The 20,327-nt window shown below is 31.6% G+C and overlaps 3 protein-coding genes across 5 annotated transcripts; 1 reads left to right on the forward strand and 2 right to left on the reverse strand.

The window, feature by feature from the left end:
* The first annotated feature begins 1,545 nt into the window (after positions 1–1,545).
* On the forward strand, positions 1,546–4,898 carry LOC113871005 (ADP-ribosylation factor). 2 transcript variants are annotated; one of them, XM_027507658.1, is made up of 7 exons: positions 1,546–1,675; positions 2,325–2,484; positions 2,672–2,742; positions 3,905–4,024; positions 4,312–4,430; positions 4,526–4,607; positions 4,691–4,898. In XM_027507658.1, exons 2-7 carry the CDS (start codon positions 2,337–2,339, stop codon positions 4,694–4,696), a joined length of 546 nt encoding a protein of 181 aa, XP_027363459.1. In that variant the 5' UTR covers positions 1,546–1,675; positions 2,325–2,336; the 3' UTR covers positions 4,697–4,898. The 2 variants fall into 2 exon arrangements, with proteins under 2 accessions (XP_027363459.1, XP_027363458.1); XM_027507657.1 differs by having other exon boundaries at positions 1,546–1,681; positions 4,691–4,893.
* Positions 4,899–13,163: 8,265 nt separating this feature from the next.
* Positions 13,164–16,227, reverse strand: LOC113871215 (ABC transporter I family member 20). 2 transcript variants are annotated; one of them, XM_027508151.1, is made up of 7 exons: positions 15,878–16,227; positions 15,645–15,778; positions 15,284–15,403; positions 14,428–14,523; positions 14,138–14,290; positions 13,980–14,057; positions 13,164–13,648 (listed from the first exon to the last, which is right to left on the reverse strand). In XM_027508151.1, the coding sequence occupies exons 1-7, from the start codon at positions 16,047–16,049 to the stop codon at positions 13,409–13,411; spliced, it is 993 nt and encodes a 330-aa protein (XP_027363952.1). In that variant the 5' UTR covers positions 16,050–16,227; the 3' UTR covers positions 13,164–13,408. The 2 variants fall into 2 exon arrangements, with proteins under 2 accessions (XP_027363952.1, XP_027363953.1); XM_027508152.1 differs by lacking the exon at positions 14,428–14,523 and having other exon boundaries at positions 15,878–16,203.
* A 679-nt stretch (positions 16,228–16,906) lies between these two features.
* On the reverse strand, positions 16,907–18,673 carry LOC113871216 (galactinol synthase 2-like). The gene is made up of 4 exons (XM_027508153.1): positions 18,196–18,673; positions 17,636–17,956; positions 17,413–17,547; positions 16,907–17,322 (listed from the first exon to the last, which is right to left on the reverse strand). Exons 1-4 carry the CDS (start codon positions 18,526–18,528, stop codon positions 17,125–17,127), a joined length of 987 nt encoding a protein of 328 aa, XP_027363954.1. The 5' UTR covers positions 18,529–18,673; the 3' UTR covers positions 16,907–17,124.
* Positions 18,674–20,327: the final 1,654 nt, after the last annotated feature.

Genomic DNA, 20,327 nt, shown 5'->3' on the forward strand with positions numbered 1-20,327 from the left:
GAAAAGTAAAGATGCTAGTCAGATTCTGGAATTTGAAAGAGTGAGTGAGGTCAGTTAGTTTCTATACCTTTGACAATATAGCAAAAATGTGTTAGGCAAGCTTGGACTTAAAGAAAAAGATAAGATGAAGGGTGTCAGTTAGATTCTGAATTTTGACAGAAAGGTAAAAGGTGTCAGTCAAGTTCTAGATTTTGACAGAAAAATAAAAGGTGCCAATTAGGTTTTGAACATTGACAGAAAAGTAAAATGTGTCAATTAAGTTATGGACTTTGACAAAAATGTGAAATGTGTTAGTTAGGTTCTGGATTTTGACAGAAAGGTAAAAAGTGTCAGTTAGATTCTAGACTTTGATAGAAAATTGAAATGTACTAATCAAATTTTAGACTGTTATGAACATTTGAAAAGTCTCACCTTTTTCCTTTATTTTTATTTTGCAAATATTTAATGTTGTGTCTTAAGGCATAGGTGTACTTAAGGATTATGACAAGACTCTGTTAGCATGATTACTACACTAAAAAACATAGTTATTTCAGTTGGATCACATTTGCACAAGAGGATTCCTACCACATGTAGAATTCCATAGATTATATAAAAGACTAACTTAGAACTTATTCAAAACATGAGACTTATTTTTTAAAAAAATGGTAATAAGGCAAAGTTGAAACAAATACAAAAGTTAAGAGACAAAACAACACATCTTACTTCTATTGAGAGTATAAAAGTCATTTTTGTAAATTATAATTTAACCATGTTCGTTTATAAATTTAAATTAATTTATGCATCTTATAAATATATTTAAATAATAAGATAGAACTTATTTAATACAATTTAAATATTATTTTTTAAAATATATAATAAAAATTAAAAGCTAAATATTAAATATGCACATTTAATCACCATGTTAAAATATTTAAAATTTGACTCTCATTTATAATTAAAATAAAAAATAATTGACTTGACTTTGTTTAATTTTTTAAATTATAAATTTTTAAATCTTTTTATTTAAATTAATTTAATTATTTTTAAAACTGATTCAAATAGATAATTTTTATTATTATTGAATTTGAGCTAAGCTAATTATTTAGGCCTCAAATATATATTTGAATTAAGTTTGAAGGCTTAAGCAAAGAAATAAGAATTTTCTTTTAGATTAACCTAGTATAAAGTGAATAAGTCATTTTGAAAGTTCTATCTCTAAAACTTATAAATTAGTATGGTATACTATTTTTTTTTTATATAAAAAAATCTATTCATACAAATTTAGTTTTAATTAAATCAGTTATTTTTTAAAATTGAATTTGAAACATGATTCAATTTTATTATATTAGTTTATATACACTTGTTACAGAGCTATTTATTTACTTAATATAAGAAAAATATTTTAAATGTTTTTTCAAATATTATTGTTATTAAGTAAAATATGTATTAAATAAAAAATAAAATTCATTAACTAAAGAATAAAACTCATTTTATTTAATGCATTTTATATGAATTTTATGTTAAAAAAACGCAATAAAGAATGTAGATTCGCATTTCTCTGATTATATATTATATAAGTAAATACTAAAACTGAGGAGCATTAACCTGCGTTTGGATTTGGGGAGCTTGTTCTTGGATCTCCTCTCTCAACTTCGCCAATCTTTATCTCGCTTCTCTACTTCTGCTTCTTCTCCTTGTAAGTGTAAGCTTCTTCTCTTATGAACTGTTACCGGTGCTTGCTTTTGCTATGTACTCATTCTCGCGTGTTTGCGTGTGCATGCTTGATCTAGATCTGATTAACTTTTATTCGATTTCATGTTCAATATTTTGTCTGTGCAAATCTTGGTTGAAATGCTTGCCATATTGTTACGTGTTATTCTGGCAGATCTGTAGCGAGTGAACTGTTTTCATTTTCGAATAGCTACTCAAGCAGGTTTCCAACAATAACGCAGATCCGAACCTTCGCATTTGTTGCGTTGTGCTGAATCATTTCGCTTTCAAAACAGTTTTGAAAAAATATATTTCATAATTGTGTTGAATAGATCTGATTTTCTTTTTTCCCTCTTTTTGTCCGAGTTCCATTTAGATTTTAACTCGTACTGATTTATTTGACAGATTTTTAACGTTGTTGGTGAAATCAGTTAAAACTTAACACTGCATCTTTAATTTTCATAAAAACCGGACACATGCGTGCTGTGTTTTTATTTATTATTTTTAGCTTCGTCTGAATTTTGAAAATAATGTTATCGTTGCATCCAGTTTAGATGAGAACGGTTCTATGATATATTGATTCTTAAATATGTTATTTGGTTGACGCGTGCCTTCTCGTGATTTTCTGCATCCAGTTGAAATAAGAGATGGGGTTGTCTTTCACCAAACTTTTTAGCCGGCTATTTGCCAAGAAAGAGATGCGTATTCTCATGGTAGGTCTTGACGCTGCTGGTAAGACAACCATCTTGTACAAGCTCAAGCTGGGAGAAATTGTGACAACCATTCCCACAATTGGTATTCTCCTGAATCTGTCCTTTACATGACAACCATTTTTGTTTATGTTCCAACTTTTTCATTTTCTATAATTTTAGAACTCGCAATGCTTTATGATGTGTTTTCAGTAACTATTCATCCTCCATTGCACATGTTTTGGTTATTGAAAAGGGAATTGCCAATTGATGTTATGTTTGTTGTTATACAGGATTTAATGTGGAGACTGTGGAATATAAAAATATTAGCTTCACTGTATGGGATGTGGGTGGCCAAGATAAGGTTTGTGGCATGTATATTTCTTTTTTTTACTATAAGTTCTGATAAAACTTTTGGAAGAATCTTTTATTAAATTTGCCAATGAATTATGAACTATAGATTTTTTTTCCCGATCCTTTTCTTGTCAGTAAAGCAATCTGAACCTGAAACAACAGTTGTGAATATGTGGTAATAACTACTTTTTTTTTATTTCAAACTTGCCTTCATCGTCAACATAAGCTACATTTATGGCATCCGTCTTGTTTTAGGTTATTCTTTGAACCATATTAGGGAAAGTTATCAGTGTTGTGATTTACGTTTTATGAAAAACTTAAAGAATTCATATGATCAGTGATGAAACTCCAAAACATCAATCAAAAGTTTGAGGGGGCAGGAACTGATCTTCTTCTCTGTACTCCATCTGCATTTGAGTTAGCTTAGGTCCTGGTTGTGGTGAAAAACTTAAGCTTTCACTGTGAAGGAAGTTTTATGATAAAACAAAACACAAAACTTTGGGTTGCCAGCTGCCACCCTCCACCCTGAAGAAGCTCCGCCACTGCCTATGAACAAATGTGAAGTTTTCTTAATTTATTTCATATTTCCCTTGTATAAATTTCACTGCCTGAAATATGTTGTTTTCTATGGCAATGTGGCAATAGATGGTCTTGTGCCAAGCAGAGTTCTCTCATTAGCACACAGCACAAACATAAACAGATAAACTACATAATATATTGAGCCATCATGGTTTTTAAGTTTTCCCTGTATCAGTGTGAGGGATGGCTGGCTATACATGTGGCTTGTGCTCCAGATGCTAAACAAAGAATTCCTACATACATATTTATCTGTGTAGGTTGATGAGTTGCATATGTTTGTGGACAGTCTCGTGCAGAGTAGTCTTGTCATGTGTGCATTTTTTTTAATGGATTTCCATGAAGGCCTTCTTCATTCATTCATTTTTGTTGTCTTGAAAGTATTTACCAATTGTGTTTTCTGATATATGATTTAGATCAACTCCATTTTTACTGTGTTCCTGTTTACTTTGCCGAATATTTGGATGGTTACTATGGCTTTTGTGCCCTTATAGAGAACATGCGAGGACTATTAGGTTAACTTCTTATTTTGTTTTGCCACCAGTTCTATTCTTGCATGCTAAACATTAATGCTCTTTTGTATGGTGCACTTGCAGATTCGTCCTTTATGGAGACACTACTTCCAAAACACACAGGGGCTTATCTTTGTTGTGGATAGCAATGATCGTGACCGTGTTGTTGAAGCTAGAGATGAGCTCCATCGGATGTTGAATGAGGTAAATAGAAGACACTAAAAGCTGGGTGAATCTAAATTATGTTAACAGCATCAGTTTTATTGAAAGGTCTTGCATGCTGAGTTGTTTTGAATAAATGACATTGGATTTGAAATTTTGATAATTCCCTCTCTGTGTCTACTCCAGAAAGCTCTGGCAATAGTTATATGCTTTTTATTGATATTCTTCTGGTAATAGCCTTTCTCAATTGACATTAAGAGTGACGACGTGAAATTGTAGCATTATATTTTGGGGTTGAAATATAATTTATCTACTTGGTTAATGTGTAGGATGAGTTGAGAGATGCAGTGCTCCTTGTCTTTGCCAACAAACAAGATCTTCCAAATGCTATGAATGCCGCAGAAATCACTGACAAGCTTGGTCTTCATTCTCTTCGTCAACGCCACTGGTATCAAATGCATTTCTGTTATATCTGCCTGCTTTCATCTTTATTGTGTGCCTAGATAAATAGATTTAGCTGTTGGGTGTTTCTTTTCATCACAGGTATATCCAGAGCACATGTGCAACCTCTGGGGAAGGACTCTATGAAGGACTAGACTGGCTCTCCAACAATATAGCGAGCAAGGTATGGCTTAAATTCTGCATCTCTTTTATCGATGCTCTGCTTTATAGTTAAATGGTTAATTTCTGTTTACTTTTCTGGATCAGGCTTAGAGACGTTTTTGTCGAACGCTGCTATTTTGCTCTGTACTATGAGGTGGAAGGTGGAATGGGGGTTGCTTCACTTATAGCATTAAAATCTTTTATTTTTCCGTCACTCTATATAGTTTTTTGGGTCTTTATTTTGTTTTTTGATACTATATGATAGTTATCGTATTTGTTCCCGTAGGATTTCTAAATAACTAATGAGTAATGAATTACGAACTATACGTGTCACGACTATGTTTTTCATAGCAATCTGCACCAATCAATAATCTCTAAGCCTTTTTCAATTTAAGCTTCGATTTATCAGGTATTCAGGTGGACGATTTATATTTTCACTCCGTATATACTTTTAAATTTGTAATCAATGGATTCTAGTATATATATATATATATATATATATATAACGTAATGGTACTGCGATTTTTATTTATTTTTTAATTATTAGTAATATACATATGACTATTGAGTCATGAGCCGAACATACTGGTACGCTCGCAATGTCTGTCACCAACTTCAGGCTCACAGATTCGGGGTTAATAGTTTTTTTTATTTTTTATTTTATTTTGGCAACGAGTGTTGCGAAAGGCGAAGAGAAATTTGCAATTATTCAACCAATATGCGGTTTAATGACCAATGCCATCCATGCGGTGCTCATATCTTATTACTTTTTTTGTTTTAATTCTTTTAAATATATTTTGTTTTACTTTCTTCATTTTCATAAACTTTAGTTTTAATATCTATTTCTGATTTGGTTCACTAAAAATTTGTCAAATGTTAATTTTTTATTAGACTACATAAAATGGGATTAAAAGTCATTTCCTTTTAAATACTGAGACAAAATAAAAGTAAATTTTGAGGGACTAAAAGAAAAAATTGATAAAATGTAGGAATTAAAAATATATTTAAGCTACATGAAAATGTGTTGCTAATTCGTAATTTTACTGTTTTAAGATTAGAGATCAGATTAAGTAAGCATTTAAATTAGTGCTTATAAAAAATTAATATAAAAATTAAATAAATCAAAATTTTTATAAGTTAAATAATTTATATTTTTTAAGTTTTAAAATAGTTAAATAAAATTTTAAAAAAATAAAAATAAGTTAATTCATATAAGTTCTTATTGTAAAAAAAATTCAAATTAGGACTAAAGCTAAAACCTTACCGAATTAGAAAATTTAGAAGTGATAGAGAACTTTTAGTTGAGTGATAGATTTTTATCTCTTAGTTAAATATAGATTTTTTTGTAATTTTTATTTTTGATTATTTATTATTTTAAAATTATTATTAATCATTTGATTTTGAATTTGTTGGTTCTTAGTCATATTATGGTTCTCATACACGTCAATAAATTGAGAGAATTTATCTATAGTCTTGATGTGTTCTATTTGTAATTTTGATCTTTTAGTATTTTTTTTCTAACTCTTCTTTCTCTTTTAATTTTTTGTATGGTTGAGAGAAAAGTAAACTTTTCTTATTACCATCTTTTCTTATTACCATAACACCTTAAGAGCTATTAGTATAAGAGAAAGACATACGATACACTATAATGGTGAAATATACTAAGGTAATTTTTATATTTCACCATTTCTAAATAAGATATCAAAATTTGGAGCAAAACCAGAAAGTATCTTAACTACTACGATACGATCGGGCTCACCCTGAGATGAGGAAATAGGGGTGATCCTTCTCTTCTTCTTTGACTGATAAGTACTTTAAGTCCATATGTTTTGTTCTCTTTGAGTACTTATCATTCTTAAAGAAGAAAATAGTTGCCGAATTATCACAATATATTCTTAGCGACTTTTTTATACTATCAACTATACTATGTACTAAGACAAAGTTCCACAACCACAATGGAGTGGACTCAAAGCATGCCACAAAATCTACCTCCACAGTAGACATAGTAATAATGGACTCTTTTATGCTCTTCCATGAATTGCATCCTCAACTAATAAAAAGATGTAATCAAAAGTCAATTTTCTCGAGTCTACACATTCAATATAGTCTGAATTTAAGTACCAAATCACTTCAAGGTGATAAGATATTCCATAAGTAAGCATGTGTTCCTTGGTGTATTGTAAATACTTAAGGATTTTCTTTGCAACCTTTTAGTGGTCGATTCTGGAAATACTTTGATCTTGTCCTAACTTTCTAATAGCAAAATTGATATCCAATCAAGTGCATGTAGAGCATATACTAAACTCTCAACCACTAATGCATAGGGAATAGATTCCATTGATTTTTGTTTCAACTCATTTTGAGATATTGCATTTTATTAAAAAAACTCTCATTGTTTAATTGGAACCACCACTAATGAGCATTTTTTTCATTTTAAATCTTTCTAAGGCTTTGTTGATATAACCTTTCTGAGACAATCCTAACAATTCTTGTGATCTACTTCTAATCACATAGGATGCCTCACCCATATCTTTCATCTTGAAGTTGTTAAAGACAAGCTCCTTTACATTGTACAACAAGTCAACATCATTAGTAGCAAGAAAAATGTCATCAATATACAAAACCAACATAATAAACTTGTTCCACTAACCTTCATATAGATACACTTGTCAACTATATTCTCTGCAAAATCATATGACGTAATAGTATCGTTGAACTTAAAATATCATTGTCTAGAAATTTGTTTTATAGCCTATATATTGACTTATTTAACTTACACACCAAATTCTCTTTTTCTACTGTTAAGAAACTATTTTGTTGGTTCATTTAAACTTCTTATTCTAAGTTATCATTCAGAAAGGCGATCTTTACATCTATTTAGTGAAACTCTAGGTTATAATGAGTCACTAAAGTCATAATAATTCTTTAAGAATCATTTTTTAAAATTGACAAAAATGTCTCTTTATAGTCAATGACATTATTTATGAGTGTACCCTTTATCAACAAGTCTAACCTTGTACTTTTCAAGTTGTCTTTTGAGTTTCGTTTGGTCTTAAATACTCATTTACAATCGACTTATCCCGAACCTTTATGCAACCCAACTAGTTCCCACACCTTGTTGTCATTCATTAATTTTAACTTTTATTTCATGGCATTCAACTACTCAGAATCATTACATTTCATATCTTGCTTAAATGAGACTAGATCCTCCTTATTACTTAAGTCACATTTATGTTCAATCAAGTAAACTATATAATTATCTGAAATAGTAAGTCTTTTCTGCTTTACAAATCTTCTCAATGTCATCTCTTGTGGTTCATCTATCACTTCCTCATTTGTGATTAGAGGTGGGCAAAAAATCCAAATATAGAGATCCAATCTATAAGCTAAACTAAACTGGATTAAAAAATCCAGATTTTAAAAAAAATGAGATACCAAGTCCACTTTATTTTTGGTCTAGACATAATTGAGATTTTATTTTATAAAAATGGATTTAGTTCTATCAAAACTGATTTTAGTCTCTCCTCTATGTAATTTTTTCAATAGATCCTAATCTCATTCTCGACGTAGAATTTTACTTTAGGCTTCAGTTACAACTGGACATTGGGAATAATTGAGGATCCTACGTTGATTTTTTGGTGCCTTAATTTACATAATTAATCCACGTCATGTTAGGCTTAAAACAACAAAAACCACGTGTTTGGGGTTAATAACCTTATTCATATCATTTTTAAATTAAGGTTAACTTATATATTAAATAACTTTTTATAAAACCTACATCGTTAAAGTCAAATTTTAATTGTGCTATTCAAAGTCTTTTAAATATAATAAACTACATGTAATATAATAAAACTATTTTAAATAATAATTTAAAAATTACTCTAATTTAATTTTATAATCATAAATAATATGTATTTAAAAAAAATACAAATTCAATCATTTTAAATATAATTTATTAAATATACACGTAAACTTGTTTGTATTTTTAAAGTAACTTCTAAAAACTATAAAATAAAATTTTATAAAATTATTAACGTATAACACTTATTTATGTAATTTTAAACTGAATTTAAAACTCATTTAATATGAACTAAATTTAAAATTAATTTTAACAAAAACTAAATTTAAAATTAATTTTAAATTAACTTTAAATTTTAAAACTACTTTTAAATTGATTAAAAAATAAAATAAAATAGTTTAAAATTTAATCCATATAATTAGGTTGTGTGGTGTACAGATAATAAAATATATAATATATTCAAATATATATGAATTTAATAAAATATAAAAATAAGAAAAATTATATTATCAATAGATTAAAATATATGTAAATATAATTTTAATATTTTTAATATAATAATTTAATAATAATACAAAAATATTTATAGTATATTTTTATCCAATTTAAAACCGGTTTTAAACCAAATTTAACCCAATTTTGAAAACACTAAAATGGATTGGTTCAAAATCCAATCCATATAAATAGATTTTAAATGGATCTAGATTGGTTTTTTAGAAATCCAATCCATGCATACCCCTATTTGTGATTTATGCATTATCAGTTGGTTCGTTATCATATTTGCTTTTTGTGGGTTTAGAACATTAATTTGTTATTTTGGCATGTTGTGTGATTATGATACAACAAGAGAGACAACAAGAGAAAAAAACACAAGGTATATGAGTTTTCATATGTGTCTCTTTAATTTTCACTTTTCATGATTTTTCACCCCACTAAACTGACCATTCTCAATGAATTAGACATTTCAAACTCAACTATTCTCATACTGTGGTTAGGACAATATAATCTGTACCCTTTTAATTTTTTAAGACAGCCAATGAAATAATCAGCTTCATTTCATGTGTATTATACACTTCAATTTATGCTAGACAACCCTAAACACAAAGATGCCTGAAATTAGGTTTCTTTTTTGTTCATAGTTCATAAGAAGTCTTTGGAATTACCTTAATTATAACTTTATTAAGTAGATACGCAAGTAGTCTTTAATGGGTGGATCCACATTGACATAGGTACAAAATTGTAACTTAACATACTTCTAACCATTTAAATAAAAGTAAGATTCTACTGTTTAGTCACACCATTTTGTTGTGGTGTATTAAACATTATGTACTGTCCACATATGACTCAACTTTCCAAAAATTTTGCAAAAGGACGTAGACATAGTTCACTTTCATCAAATTTACCATAATATTCACCACCTCTATTTGACCTCATAGTTTTTACTTTTTTATCTAATTGTCTTTTAACCTTATCAATAAACACTTGTAAGATGTTCATTGATTGAGATTTTTCATGCAATACATATATATATATATATATATATATATATATATATATATATAACAATACCGTGAGAAGTCATCGATAAAGGTAATAAAATATTTTAACCATCCCCAAAGAGGATGTCAAAGGGACTGCAAATATTAATTTGTATTAACTCAAAGAGTTGACTGCTTCTTGTAGCTGGATTCTTTGATATGTGTTTAGTTTTTTTTTCCCTCAATACAATCTCCACATACATCACAGTTAGCAAACTTTAATTAAGGTAAAATTTTACTTCTCATTAACCTTAACATCTTTTCTTTGAATATGTGATTCAACCTTTGATGCCATAAAAAAACATAACATTCATTGTGTACATTCATATAACTATTAATACTATTCTCAACATGAAACAAACATTCAATAAATTTAACATTAAGATTGAAATGATATAAACAATCTATTAAAGTACCAGAACCAAAATAGTATATGTGTTTATATAAGGAAAATACACTATTACCAATCTTAAAGTTAAAACCAACATCATCTAACTTTGCAACAGAAACTAAATTTTTAGCACATTCAAAAACATAAAGACATTTTTCTAGATCTATACAACAACATGTATGTAAGATCAATTTATACATCCTTATTCATTCTATGTGTGTCTTTGTTCTGTTTTCCATATAGAAAAACTTTTCAATTTCGCTTATGGGTTGGATCGAAAGGAATCTCTACATTATATGTGACACATGAGTAGTTTTACCATAATCTAACCATCAGGTATTGTTGGATATCTCAATAAGATTTGATTCAAAACATACTGAAACATAGTATTTACATTTCTTTTTGAACCAAACCTTTCTTTTTGGACAATCTTTCTTGAAGTAACCAACCTTCTTGCTGAAAAAACATGAGGCCTTATCTTTCTTGTCTTTTTTACATGGCTTAGTCTTGCTACTACTAGCCTCTTCAAGAAAAATGAGATGGACAAAGTGATCTTTCACTTTCTTCAATCTTCCTTCCTCCAAAACCAACATGATCTTGATTTTCTGTAAGTTTCATATTTATTTAAGAGTGTTATAATTCACCTGGAATTGGCCAAATTCGAAAGGAAGTGAGTTTGTGATGAATTGTACCAGAAAAACTTCACTCACTTCTATGTACATTAGTAGTCAACTCACTCAACAAAGTGATTAAGGCAAACTTATTAGTAATGTCTGACTGTGCAAACTCTTATCTTTTCCATAAATTCCCTTACATTATCAAGACGAAAAGATTTACAGTAATTTTTGGAACAAACCTTAGAATTTAGAATAAAACAAGTTTCAAGAGTCCTTTTCCTCTGCTTGCTTCTTATGGGAAAAAAAATTCTATCAAAAAAATGTAATATACTATTTCAAATCTCTTGTTGATCAGGCGATACCCATATTTGAACTAGGAAAAAAGGATTTGCAGTCCTCCGCCTTACCACTCGGCCATGCTGCCAAAACTAATGTGTGTGTGTGTGTGTGAGTATATGAGAATTCTCACTTTGCCCCCTAAAGGAGGAGTCTTTGACATTGATGACTTTACATTTTTAGACATAGTCATCCTCAAAAAGTTCAAGTTTAACCTATTAGTCCTTTCCCAAGCCTCATAAATAGTATTTTCATCATTCATACTAGTTTCAATAATGGCTGTAGGCTTTTCTTTCACTATGATAGCTAGGTCCAAATTCATAACACCTAGTTAGAATCAAACTTGCTTAGTACAATCCTTATAGTTCGATGCATTGAACTTTGACTATGCCATTGCCTAGACCAAATATGTTTATAGAGACTGCATTATATAATACACACTCAAACATTAACACTTTGAATAAACTTAATGAATTCAAATAACAACCAATTTCAATTATGCCCCTAAGTTCACCTTTGGACAATACCTAAATTCATAAATTTAATTTGTAATAATGTTACAACAAACATGCTTTAATAGATAATCAACCACACTCAAGCTAACATGCATGTTATTTTGGATATACAAACACATTATTAAGTACTTACATGTCTCTTTTATATCATTAATCATATATAATGATCCATCTTTGGGTGACCTCCTAACATTATAACTAATGATCTAAATTATTTATCCTAAATTTTATATCACTTAACAACATCATACAAATTTGAACAATTTATAATACACAATTAGATGTTTAAATAATCTTTTAAAGTTGGGCCACTTTGGTAAGTAATAAGCTACTCATACAATTAAGCATTAAATTGTGAACCATTCATTATGATCATACAATTTAGAATTAATAAAAATGTAGATTTAATCACTTTGGTGATTAAAACTTCTCTAATATAATTCTAAAATACTTTTTAAATTTTATGAAACATATTTTGCAATTCACTGTGAAACACAATCATGCTACATCTTATGCATAGTCGTGCTACCCCTCATATATGGTCGTGCTTCTCATTATGTAAAATTGTGTTTAGGCACAATTGTCCCAACTTTAAGTACAATCATGCAACTTTCGCAAATTGTTATTATCATTGTTTTATATATTTGCAAACAAAAGTTCATAGCGTCTAAAACTATAGAGTTTATGTTAATTGAACCCTAAACTATCATATAATTATGAGATAACCCGCATCAATTATACAATAATTATAATTAACCCTAATTTTCACAATTTTCTTCTAAGATTCATGTAATTTGCGAAAAACTTTCATAGAGAATTAATCTTTTATAAAGAATTATGAAATTCATAATCTAGGATTCTGATACGAACTATGAAATTTTTTATAATTTCTATTTCTAATTATTTACTATTATAAAATTATTATTACTTGTTTGATCATGAATTTCATAGGTCTCACTCACATTATGATTTTCACGCACCCAACAATAACATTGAGAAGACTTACCTAAATCGATATAGTCTTGATATATTTTTTTTTTTGTAATTTTAATCTCTTAAGATTTTCTCTCTGATAGTTGAAAGAAAAATAAACTTTTCTAATTATCATAATACTATAAAATGAATCAGTATTTTAAACCTTATTTTGGCAACCAAGAGAAAGATGATGATTACCTTTTAATTATATTTCATTGGATCTATCTTTTATAATTAACAACTATCACATAAAATCCTTCATGAGTTCCATGAGCCACTTATTACATTGCTAAAATATCTAACATAAAGAATTAACAAACTTATTTAAAATTTTCAAAGGCATTTTTCCAGTGCTTACAAATTCAGGAATTAATACTAAGATTTAATCTAAAAGGCACAGTCAGGTTAGAATCGAGCCTTTAAGAAAATTTTGCAAATGCTGTTTATTGATACAGGTAACAAATTGCGACCCAAAAACAAACACACGCACGCTTACAGGAGTACATTACCTTTCATTTTGTGTATAACCTGTTACATGTGATCCTTTCTATGTGACAACGGATTATATATATGCCAGAAAGCATTGGCAAGCAAATTTTGTTCCGAAGTGTGTAAAAATAAACAGAAAATGCTCGTGGCATTTGAAATTTATCTACTGCCTCAATACTCGGTTTGAGCTCAAGAGAAAGTTTTCTTCACCAGCAACGGTGGAATGTAATCGTCCTGCTGCCCAGCCATTATTAATTGCTCGAACCGCGGCCCGCGCTGGATCCCCTGTTACACGGCTTCCCTCAACATGCTTTACAAATTCAGGAAGACCAGCTGCTTTCCTCTCTTTCCTTTTCCTTTTATCTTCATCTCGTTCTTTCCGCAGCCAACTCTCAACAGTTCTCTGCATATTCAAAACCAATTAGACACTTTTTGTTTTTAAATTTTTAAATTTTCAAATTGCGCTGCTTGGACATATGCTCTATTCTGTTCACTTCCACAACCATTAGTTGGTATTTAAGGCCATCGGCTGACTAAGGCTCTGTTGCTATGATACAGTGAGTGTGACAGGTGCAAATGATTAATCAAAAGCTTTTTTAAGTCAGGATTAAGAACATCAACCACTAGTTTTGCTAATTTCTTTGACTAAGGCTCATATATTACTAAGATTCAGCGAATGACACAGGAGTAATTGATCAAAAACTTTTAACGACAAGATTGTGAACAACACTAACCATTAGGGACAATTGACTAATTTCTTTGACTTTGTCCATAGGCATTGCTAGTTGAAGCTTTCCATGGGCTACATAAACCTGATAAAAGAACTTTAAGAATGATGACGGATTACACTAAAACATTGATATAAGAAGTTTAAAACAGAACATGGACATACAATATTCGTGGGCCAATCCTCAAGACCATCAAATATATGTGTTGCATAGATAATAGTGGCACCTCTCTCTTCACATTCCTTTCTTAGAAACCTCAGAAGGTCAGCTCTTGCTAGAACATCAAGGTCAACCGTTATCTCATCGAGAAGAAGAACCTATATAAACAAGCAGCAAGCTCGAAAATATGTGCTATGAAGCCACAAATATAAGATTATTCTAATTCAACAAGTGAATCTTAAAAAGAATGAGGCTAAAATGACTTTTTGATACATCAATCAAAGGATTATCATACTTTAAATGGTTTGAGGAGACCCATACAAATTTGCACTCTTCTTCTTTGACCATCAGATATTTTATGCAATCTCCAGGAAAGATTGATATCTAATACCTGCCCAGTTGAACAGCAAAACAGGAAATAAGATAGGATTTTCCAGGGACATTTACACACACACACACACATTGCCAATTTGCTACAGAAACCTTCCTAGAAATTAGCCATGCATAACCAGAGAACATGAATATCAGGAGAATGTAATTTCTTAGTTTTAGTCAAATCAAGCACTGGCGAGCTCAGTCTTTATGCCAGCTACCAATATAAAATTCATCGTTCCATATTAAATGCATGTAGGTTCTCCTTTTTCCACCCCTAATTAGTTTCATCATATTTTATTGAAATAAATTGCATAAGCTTTTAAGAGAAACCTCATGCGACCGCCACTACCACTAGTGGATTAAATGTTTTTACTCAAAACTGATATAATCCCGCCTATGACTACCCTAATTAGCGTTGTTAAGATGGAATTGAAATTTAACTTGTGATTATAATTTTACGATTTAATTCTTTGCACAAGTCAAGCATAAGAACTATGATTCTGAACCAATTCTAATTTTAACAAATTGAAATTAAAAATACAATTCTGAACTACAATTTTAATTTCATGCGCCAGATAGACCGTAACAGAAAATTATTCATCGTGTAGCTTTGGTTTGTTTTATGTCTTGGTAAACTGCAAGGTGTTCCAGGACCAGTAATCTCATCTAACATGAAGAAAAAAAAAAAATCACGAAATATGGTTGAATCATAAAACTAAGGAACCGCATTCAGCTTAAGTTAAATCCATAAAGGTTAAAGAAAACATTCAATCAACCTTGATCAGCTCTGCTCTTCTTTCAGGATCAATCCCACCTACACCAAATATCATTTTTTCAGCAGAAACGTCCATTTGTATTGGAACCTCAAAACCTGCAAAAGCAACATCTCGCCTCCACTGTGTCCCGATCCCCAACAAAAAAAAAAATCACGGAATCAATTACTAACAGTTAAACAATGGCAACATAAAATTTCTGGTGTGTGGTTGCAGACACAGTGAGAGCAGTCGTGAAGTTGTAATTCAGGAATTCAGCATATAATTAGTTGAATGGCAAAATGGTCGGCAGTGAATTCAGGAATAATAACAATAATAACAATAATAACAGTAGATAGTTGAAGAGGAAAGGAAAAGCACGAACCTCGCCACCAAGATAACAGAGATCACCAGAAGATGTTAAAGTGGTGTCATGAAAAGCTGATCTTCCGAGAACACGAACCATATGTGGCTCCACCATGTGCTTCCCTCCTAGTATCTTCAGAATTGTCGTCTTCCCTAGTATATGTAAGAATTTCACAAAACAAATCAAATTTATAAATGGAGATGCAATGCGCAAATGCCTCTTATTTTTAGCTTAGGTTTGAAAGAGAGAACCAGCGCCGTTGGAACCGACGAGAAGACAGCGGTCGCCGGAATAGAGAGTGAGAGAGAAATCTTGAATGAGAGAAGTGGAACCCGGCGGAGGATGGCCGTCGATGCCAGGGTATGTGAATCTCAGATCCTTTATCTCAATTGTTGCTGCTTTTGAATCTGAATTAACACCCATTTTCAACTTCGGTTTCTGTTTCTGCTGCACCCACTTTCCTGTATTAATATATCAATTCAATGGATGAATTGAATTGGTGTTCGGTGAGGAGTGGGGAAAGAAACTAAGGGGATGCGTGGCTACGTCTCAGACACTCGCGCTCAGTTTCCCCGACCTACTCAAAACCATTGGGCCTCTCTCTAACAGAGGCCCATAGATTCGTTTCTTATGCTATGCGATTGTATATTATGCCATCGAAAATTATTTTTATTAAAATAATAGAATTATTCAGGACTTTGGTCATCTAAGTCAAATTTGCTTTCTACTATTCTCTGTGTTGTAAGGTTACTGGTTCCATATTAGATAAGTGACTTGACAATTTTGATATAGGTAGAGCACCTTAATTCATTTTATGTGATCAATATCTCTTGCTAAACATTTTATGTTTTACGTGCCCTCTCATGCAAATGAATAGGCCAAATATATAAAAGGCAACTAATTATGAGGAGTAGGAGCCACGTCCAGAGCTTTAATTTGATGATGGAAAGCAAAAATGAAAGAGACAGCGAAAAGAAAATGGTAATTGAATAATATTTATAGTTAAAAAGGTTTATTAAATTAAGAATAAAAGCTAGTCGTTGATGTGAACAAAACACCGCCCCAAAGGTTGTGCCATAATCCCAAATTTTATACGAAGGTGAGCTTTATAAAAAGATTAGGATTAAAATCATTATACTACGTATTTAGTAGAGGTCTAACTGGACCGAATAATGTATGAAGCAAGGGTTCGCATGTAAGGTATTCGTACAATGAATAGGCAAGCGCAGGCTACAGCATCAAGTGGCAATAGAAACAGCGAAGGACAAAGAAAACATACAAACAAAAACATATCCATTTATAAAATTAAGGATATGGTAATCATATCTCTACAATGGCATAACTGGAAAAAGAAAAGAAAAAAAAAAGGACACATAAAAAGGGTCCTCGAGACTTGACAACATTAATAAAAAAATACGTAAAACTTAACGTTGTATGACTCCATTTCCTATCCTATGTACTCGGGTCACACTTGATTTCCAAAGATAAGCGAAGCACACTAAGCAGCGGATGGAGCGGGAACAAACTTGACTCCACCAGCTTCCAAAAGCGCCGCCGTGAACTTATCCACATTGACGGGATTGTTGTAATCCAAGGTCTCGTCTTCATATATGTCCCACCACTTCTTTACTAACATCTTTATATCTTCTCTCTCCATGTTCTCCTCCTTCCCAGTGTACCTCCAAGGCTTTGATCCCTGTCACACCAACGCAACCAAATTAAATATGTAATCAACTTTAAATTTGGGTTTCATTTCAGTGTCAGTTGTATTTAATCAAACACTCACAGCAGCACAGTAATGAACCACTTTGACTTTCTCAAGCTCAACATTCTCAGGGTGACGCCACAGCATGGCCAGCACAAGATTGTATATGTTAGGAATGGGCCTATACTTGTCCTTGAAGTACATGTTCAAAAAATCCTACAAAACAAATCAACACAAATTAATATCCACTCAAGTGTTTTTCCAAGTGACCAAGAGTAAGATTAACTGAGTAACAAACAAGAACCTGCTCAGCAAAGGAAGTGGGCTTGGTGACTTGGACTGTTGCAAGGAGGTCACGGTAGGTAGCGAGGTTAGGCTCATAAACAAACATTCCAGCGTTGAAATAGAGAGGAGGCTTGGGCCCAAAATCAGAGGGCCACTCAACCTTATCAGGGCACTGCTGACAGTAACCGATCTGGTACTGAGGGGTGTGGCCCCAAGTTGGCTCGCAGAAACAGTCCATCACAGCATAGAAATAATTGTTTGGCAAGTCGAACAAGTGGTCAATGTTGTCATAAACTTGGATATCACCGTCTAGATATATCATCTTGCTGTACTCCACAAACTGCAACATGAAATTCTCATCAAACATAAATACAAATCCGCGTATAAAATAAACACTGATTTAATAGTTCATTTTCACAAGTGTATAAAAAAAACGCGTTTCCCTAATACCAGACACTTACTTAACCCACTTGGACAATCTCAATATTATAGTATCGTACCACGACAACACTAGAACGTGTATTGTAAGATAACAAGACATGCAATGCAAAACAATAATAATATATATAATATACGTACCTCCCAAATACGTAGCTTGGAATAGTTGATGACATAATAAGCCATGGCAAACTGGGTCTGGTTCTTAGGGGGGTAGACGGGCTCAATCTCTCTAACAATGCAACCTTGAGAGGTGAGAATCTTGCGGTGTTCTTGGGGAACATCAGGTAGCACTGCAACCACCAGAGGGTACATGCTCTTCACCTTTCTCAGACCTTTGGCCAACCCAACAACACCTTTAACATAGTCACCGTTCCCAGCCAGGAAGGTCACGTAAGCACGGCCATGACCGCCGGTGACCTTAGCTTGAGCGTCGGTGACGTTTGATGCAGCGTTGGTAATATCAGGAGCCATGGTTTCAATGAGTGGCGTTTGGTTATTGGAAAGTAAGAAAGTGGGTTTCCGAAGGAAGAGGAAGAAGGAAATGAAGGGCTTTGTTTACAAAAGACTTGGATTTAGAGGACTTTGAAAAGTTGTAAGGAAGATCTTGGTTTGTTGTGATGCTGGGGAGGGGAATGGCGTGTGCTTATATAGATGTTTGGAGGGTATTATCGTCATTACACTCCCACTAATCCAACGGTTAAGGATATCACTATGGACGCGCACGGTGATAAATGGTCTTTGTTGATTAATTAATTAATCTAACGGTTAAGGACGTGACTCTAGAATCACGCGGTTGTGGATACTCAGTGACACTGATTAATTAATTAAAAAATGAGTTAATTTATATTATCTTTTTGGCATCCTTACAACGTTAGAGACTTCCAGTACTCATTCGGCATGAATTGTGTTTAATTGAAAACGATGGCCAGTATAGATGCCATAACATTTAAAAACCTTTCATATTTTCTAATGTGTACAAGACACATAATAAAAAATTTAATAAATAATAAATATATATTAAAATATAAAATATTTAAATTTAATAATGTTAAATATATTTAATAAAAAATATTGTTGTTTATTATATATTCTTAAATATATAATAAAAACATTAAAAAAATCTTAGCATCCATATTTTCTTAATTGATCAATAAAATATTAAGATAAATATAGCAAGCGATTGGCCACGACACTTTATGTAGTAAAAGGATTTTCATACATATTTATTATTTTGAAAAAATACTTCCTTAAAGTGTCCTTAAACCACAAATTAGTATTTTTCTAAAAAGAATTGTAGTATGGGAACATATCAGAAGCTTCTCTTTTTCTGTAAAGAAAATATATGAAGAACATTGAAGTGGACTGACGAAAAATGGACACATCTGCAGCTATAAGTGTTTGCTTCCTAACAAGAAACCAGAGAGGGGGAGGAACCTTGACCAATTCCCTCAAATTTGACCAGAAGTCTAGAACAAGTGACGCGTGTTTATTTGCTATTAGAATTATTAATTACCAGCGAATTCTCTTATAGCACATACTATGATTTGCAAATTCTTTTTCATTAAAAATTAAGAGAGATTTTGACTGTAGTTGTGCATGTTTGGGTTAATCTTGAGAGTTTATGAACCAAAGCAATTATCAAACACAAATAATTTAGAAACCGACTTGGACTAATTGGGAAAAGTTAAATTCGAAATGATAAATACAGATAACTAAGTAGATTTTATGCTTCTTGTTGAGGGCTCACCTCTTCCCAAGTGCTGATTAATTGGAAGTTGAAAAGCTACGAATGTGAAAAACAGTTTTTTAGTCCATAAACGACAAAAGAAATAATAGAATATTCCTTTTCAGGTTAACTGCCACCGCCCCCACCAGTGGCTACGATCACCACCGACTGGCCCTACGTTATTAAATTCTGGCCAAGGGGAGGCACGTCGACCGTTGCTAGACACGTGGCTTTTCACAACCATTGTTAAGAACTCTGTATTTTGGTGGGATCCATAAAATCCTTTGCGTGGGTAACGCGGGGTGGTGCTGTCTGGTCCAGAGAGAGCCACATGGCGTTTAGTCTAACGACCATGGACCAACGTTTTCTCGTTTCGTTAGTTGATCCAAATCAAAGCACTTTATCTATCTAAAGGCTTATTTACCTGTAAAGTTCAAATTTTAAAACTATTTTTCCAAATAATCACGTTTTAAATAAACATCAAAATTGATAAATTCTACAAAATATCTTAAAAAACACTTTATTCTAATGTATTTGTATTAAT

This window comes from Abrus precatorius, unplaced genomic scaffold, assembly GCF_003935025.1.
Source record: "Abrus precatorius isolate BTA unplaced genomic scaffold, Abrus_2018 Scaffold7, whole genome shotgun sequence".
Classification (NCBI taxonomy): domain Eukaryota; kingdom Viridiplantae; phylum Streptophyta; class Magnoliopsida; order Fabales; family Fabaceae; genus Abrus; species Abrus precatorius.

Excerpts from the sequence above, each read along its gene's own strand:
- LOC113871005 (XM_027507658.1), top strand. The coding sequence starts at position 2,337 with ATGGGGTTGTCTTTCACCAAACTTTTTAGCCGGCTATTTGCCAAGAAA. Across the intron at positions 2,743-3,904 it reads ATGTGGGTGGCCAAGATAAG|ATTCGTCCTTTATGGAGACA; the intron begins GTTTGTGGCATG and ends GTGCACTTGCAG. Across the intron at positions 4,431-4,525 it reads TCTCTTCGTCAACGCCACTG|GTATATCCAGAGCACATGTG; the intron begins GTATCAAATGCA and ends TTTTCATCACAG.
- LOC113871215 (XM_027508151.1), bottom strand. The coding sequence starts at position 16,049 with ATGGGTGTTAATTCAGATTCAAAAGCAGCAACAATTGAGATAAAGGAT. Across the intron at positions 15,404-15,644 it reads TCTGTTATCTTGGTGGCGAG|TGGAGGCGAGATGTTGCTTT; the intron begins GTTCGTGCTTTT and ends ATCGGGACACAG. Across the intron at positions 13,649-13,979 it reads TTAGTCAATTGTCCCTAATG|AGAACTGTTGAGAGTTGGCT; the intron begins GTTAGTGTTGTT and ends TTGAATATGCAG.
- LOC113871216 (XM_027508153.1), bottom strand. The coding sequence starts at position 18,528 with ATGGCTCCTGATATTACCAACGCTGCATCAAACGTCACCGACGCTCAA. Across the intron at positions 17,957-18,195 it reads CCAAGCTACGTATTTGGGAG|TTTGTGGAGTACAGCAAGAT; the intron begins GTACGTATATTA and ends TTCATGTTGCAG. Across the intron at positions 17,323-17,412 it reads TGGTTCATTACTGTGCTGCT|GGATCAAAGCCTTGGAGGTA; the intron begins GTGAGTGTTTGA and ends TTGGTGTGACAG.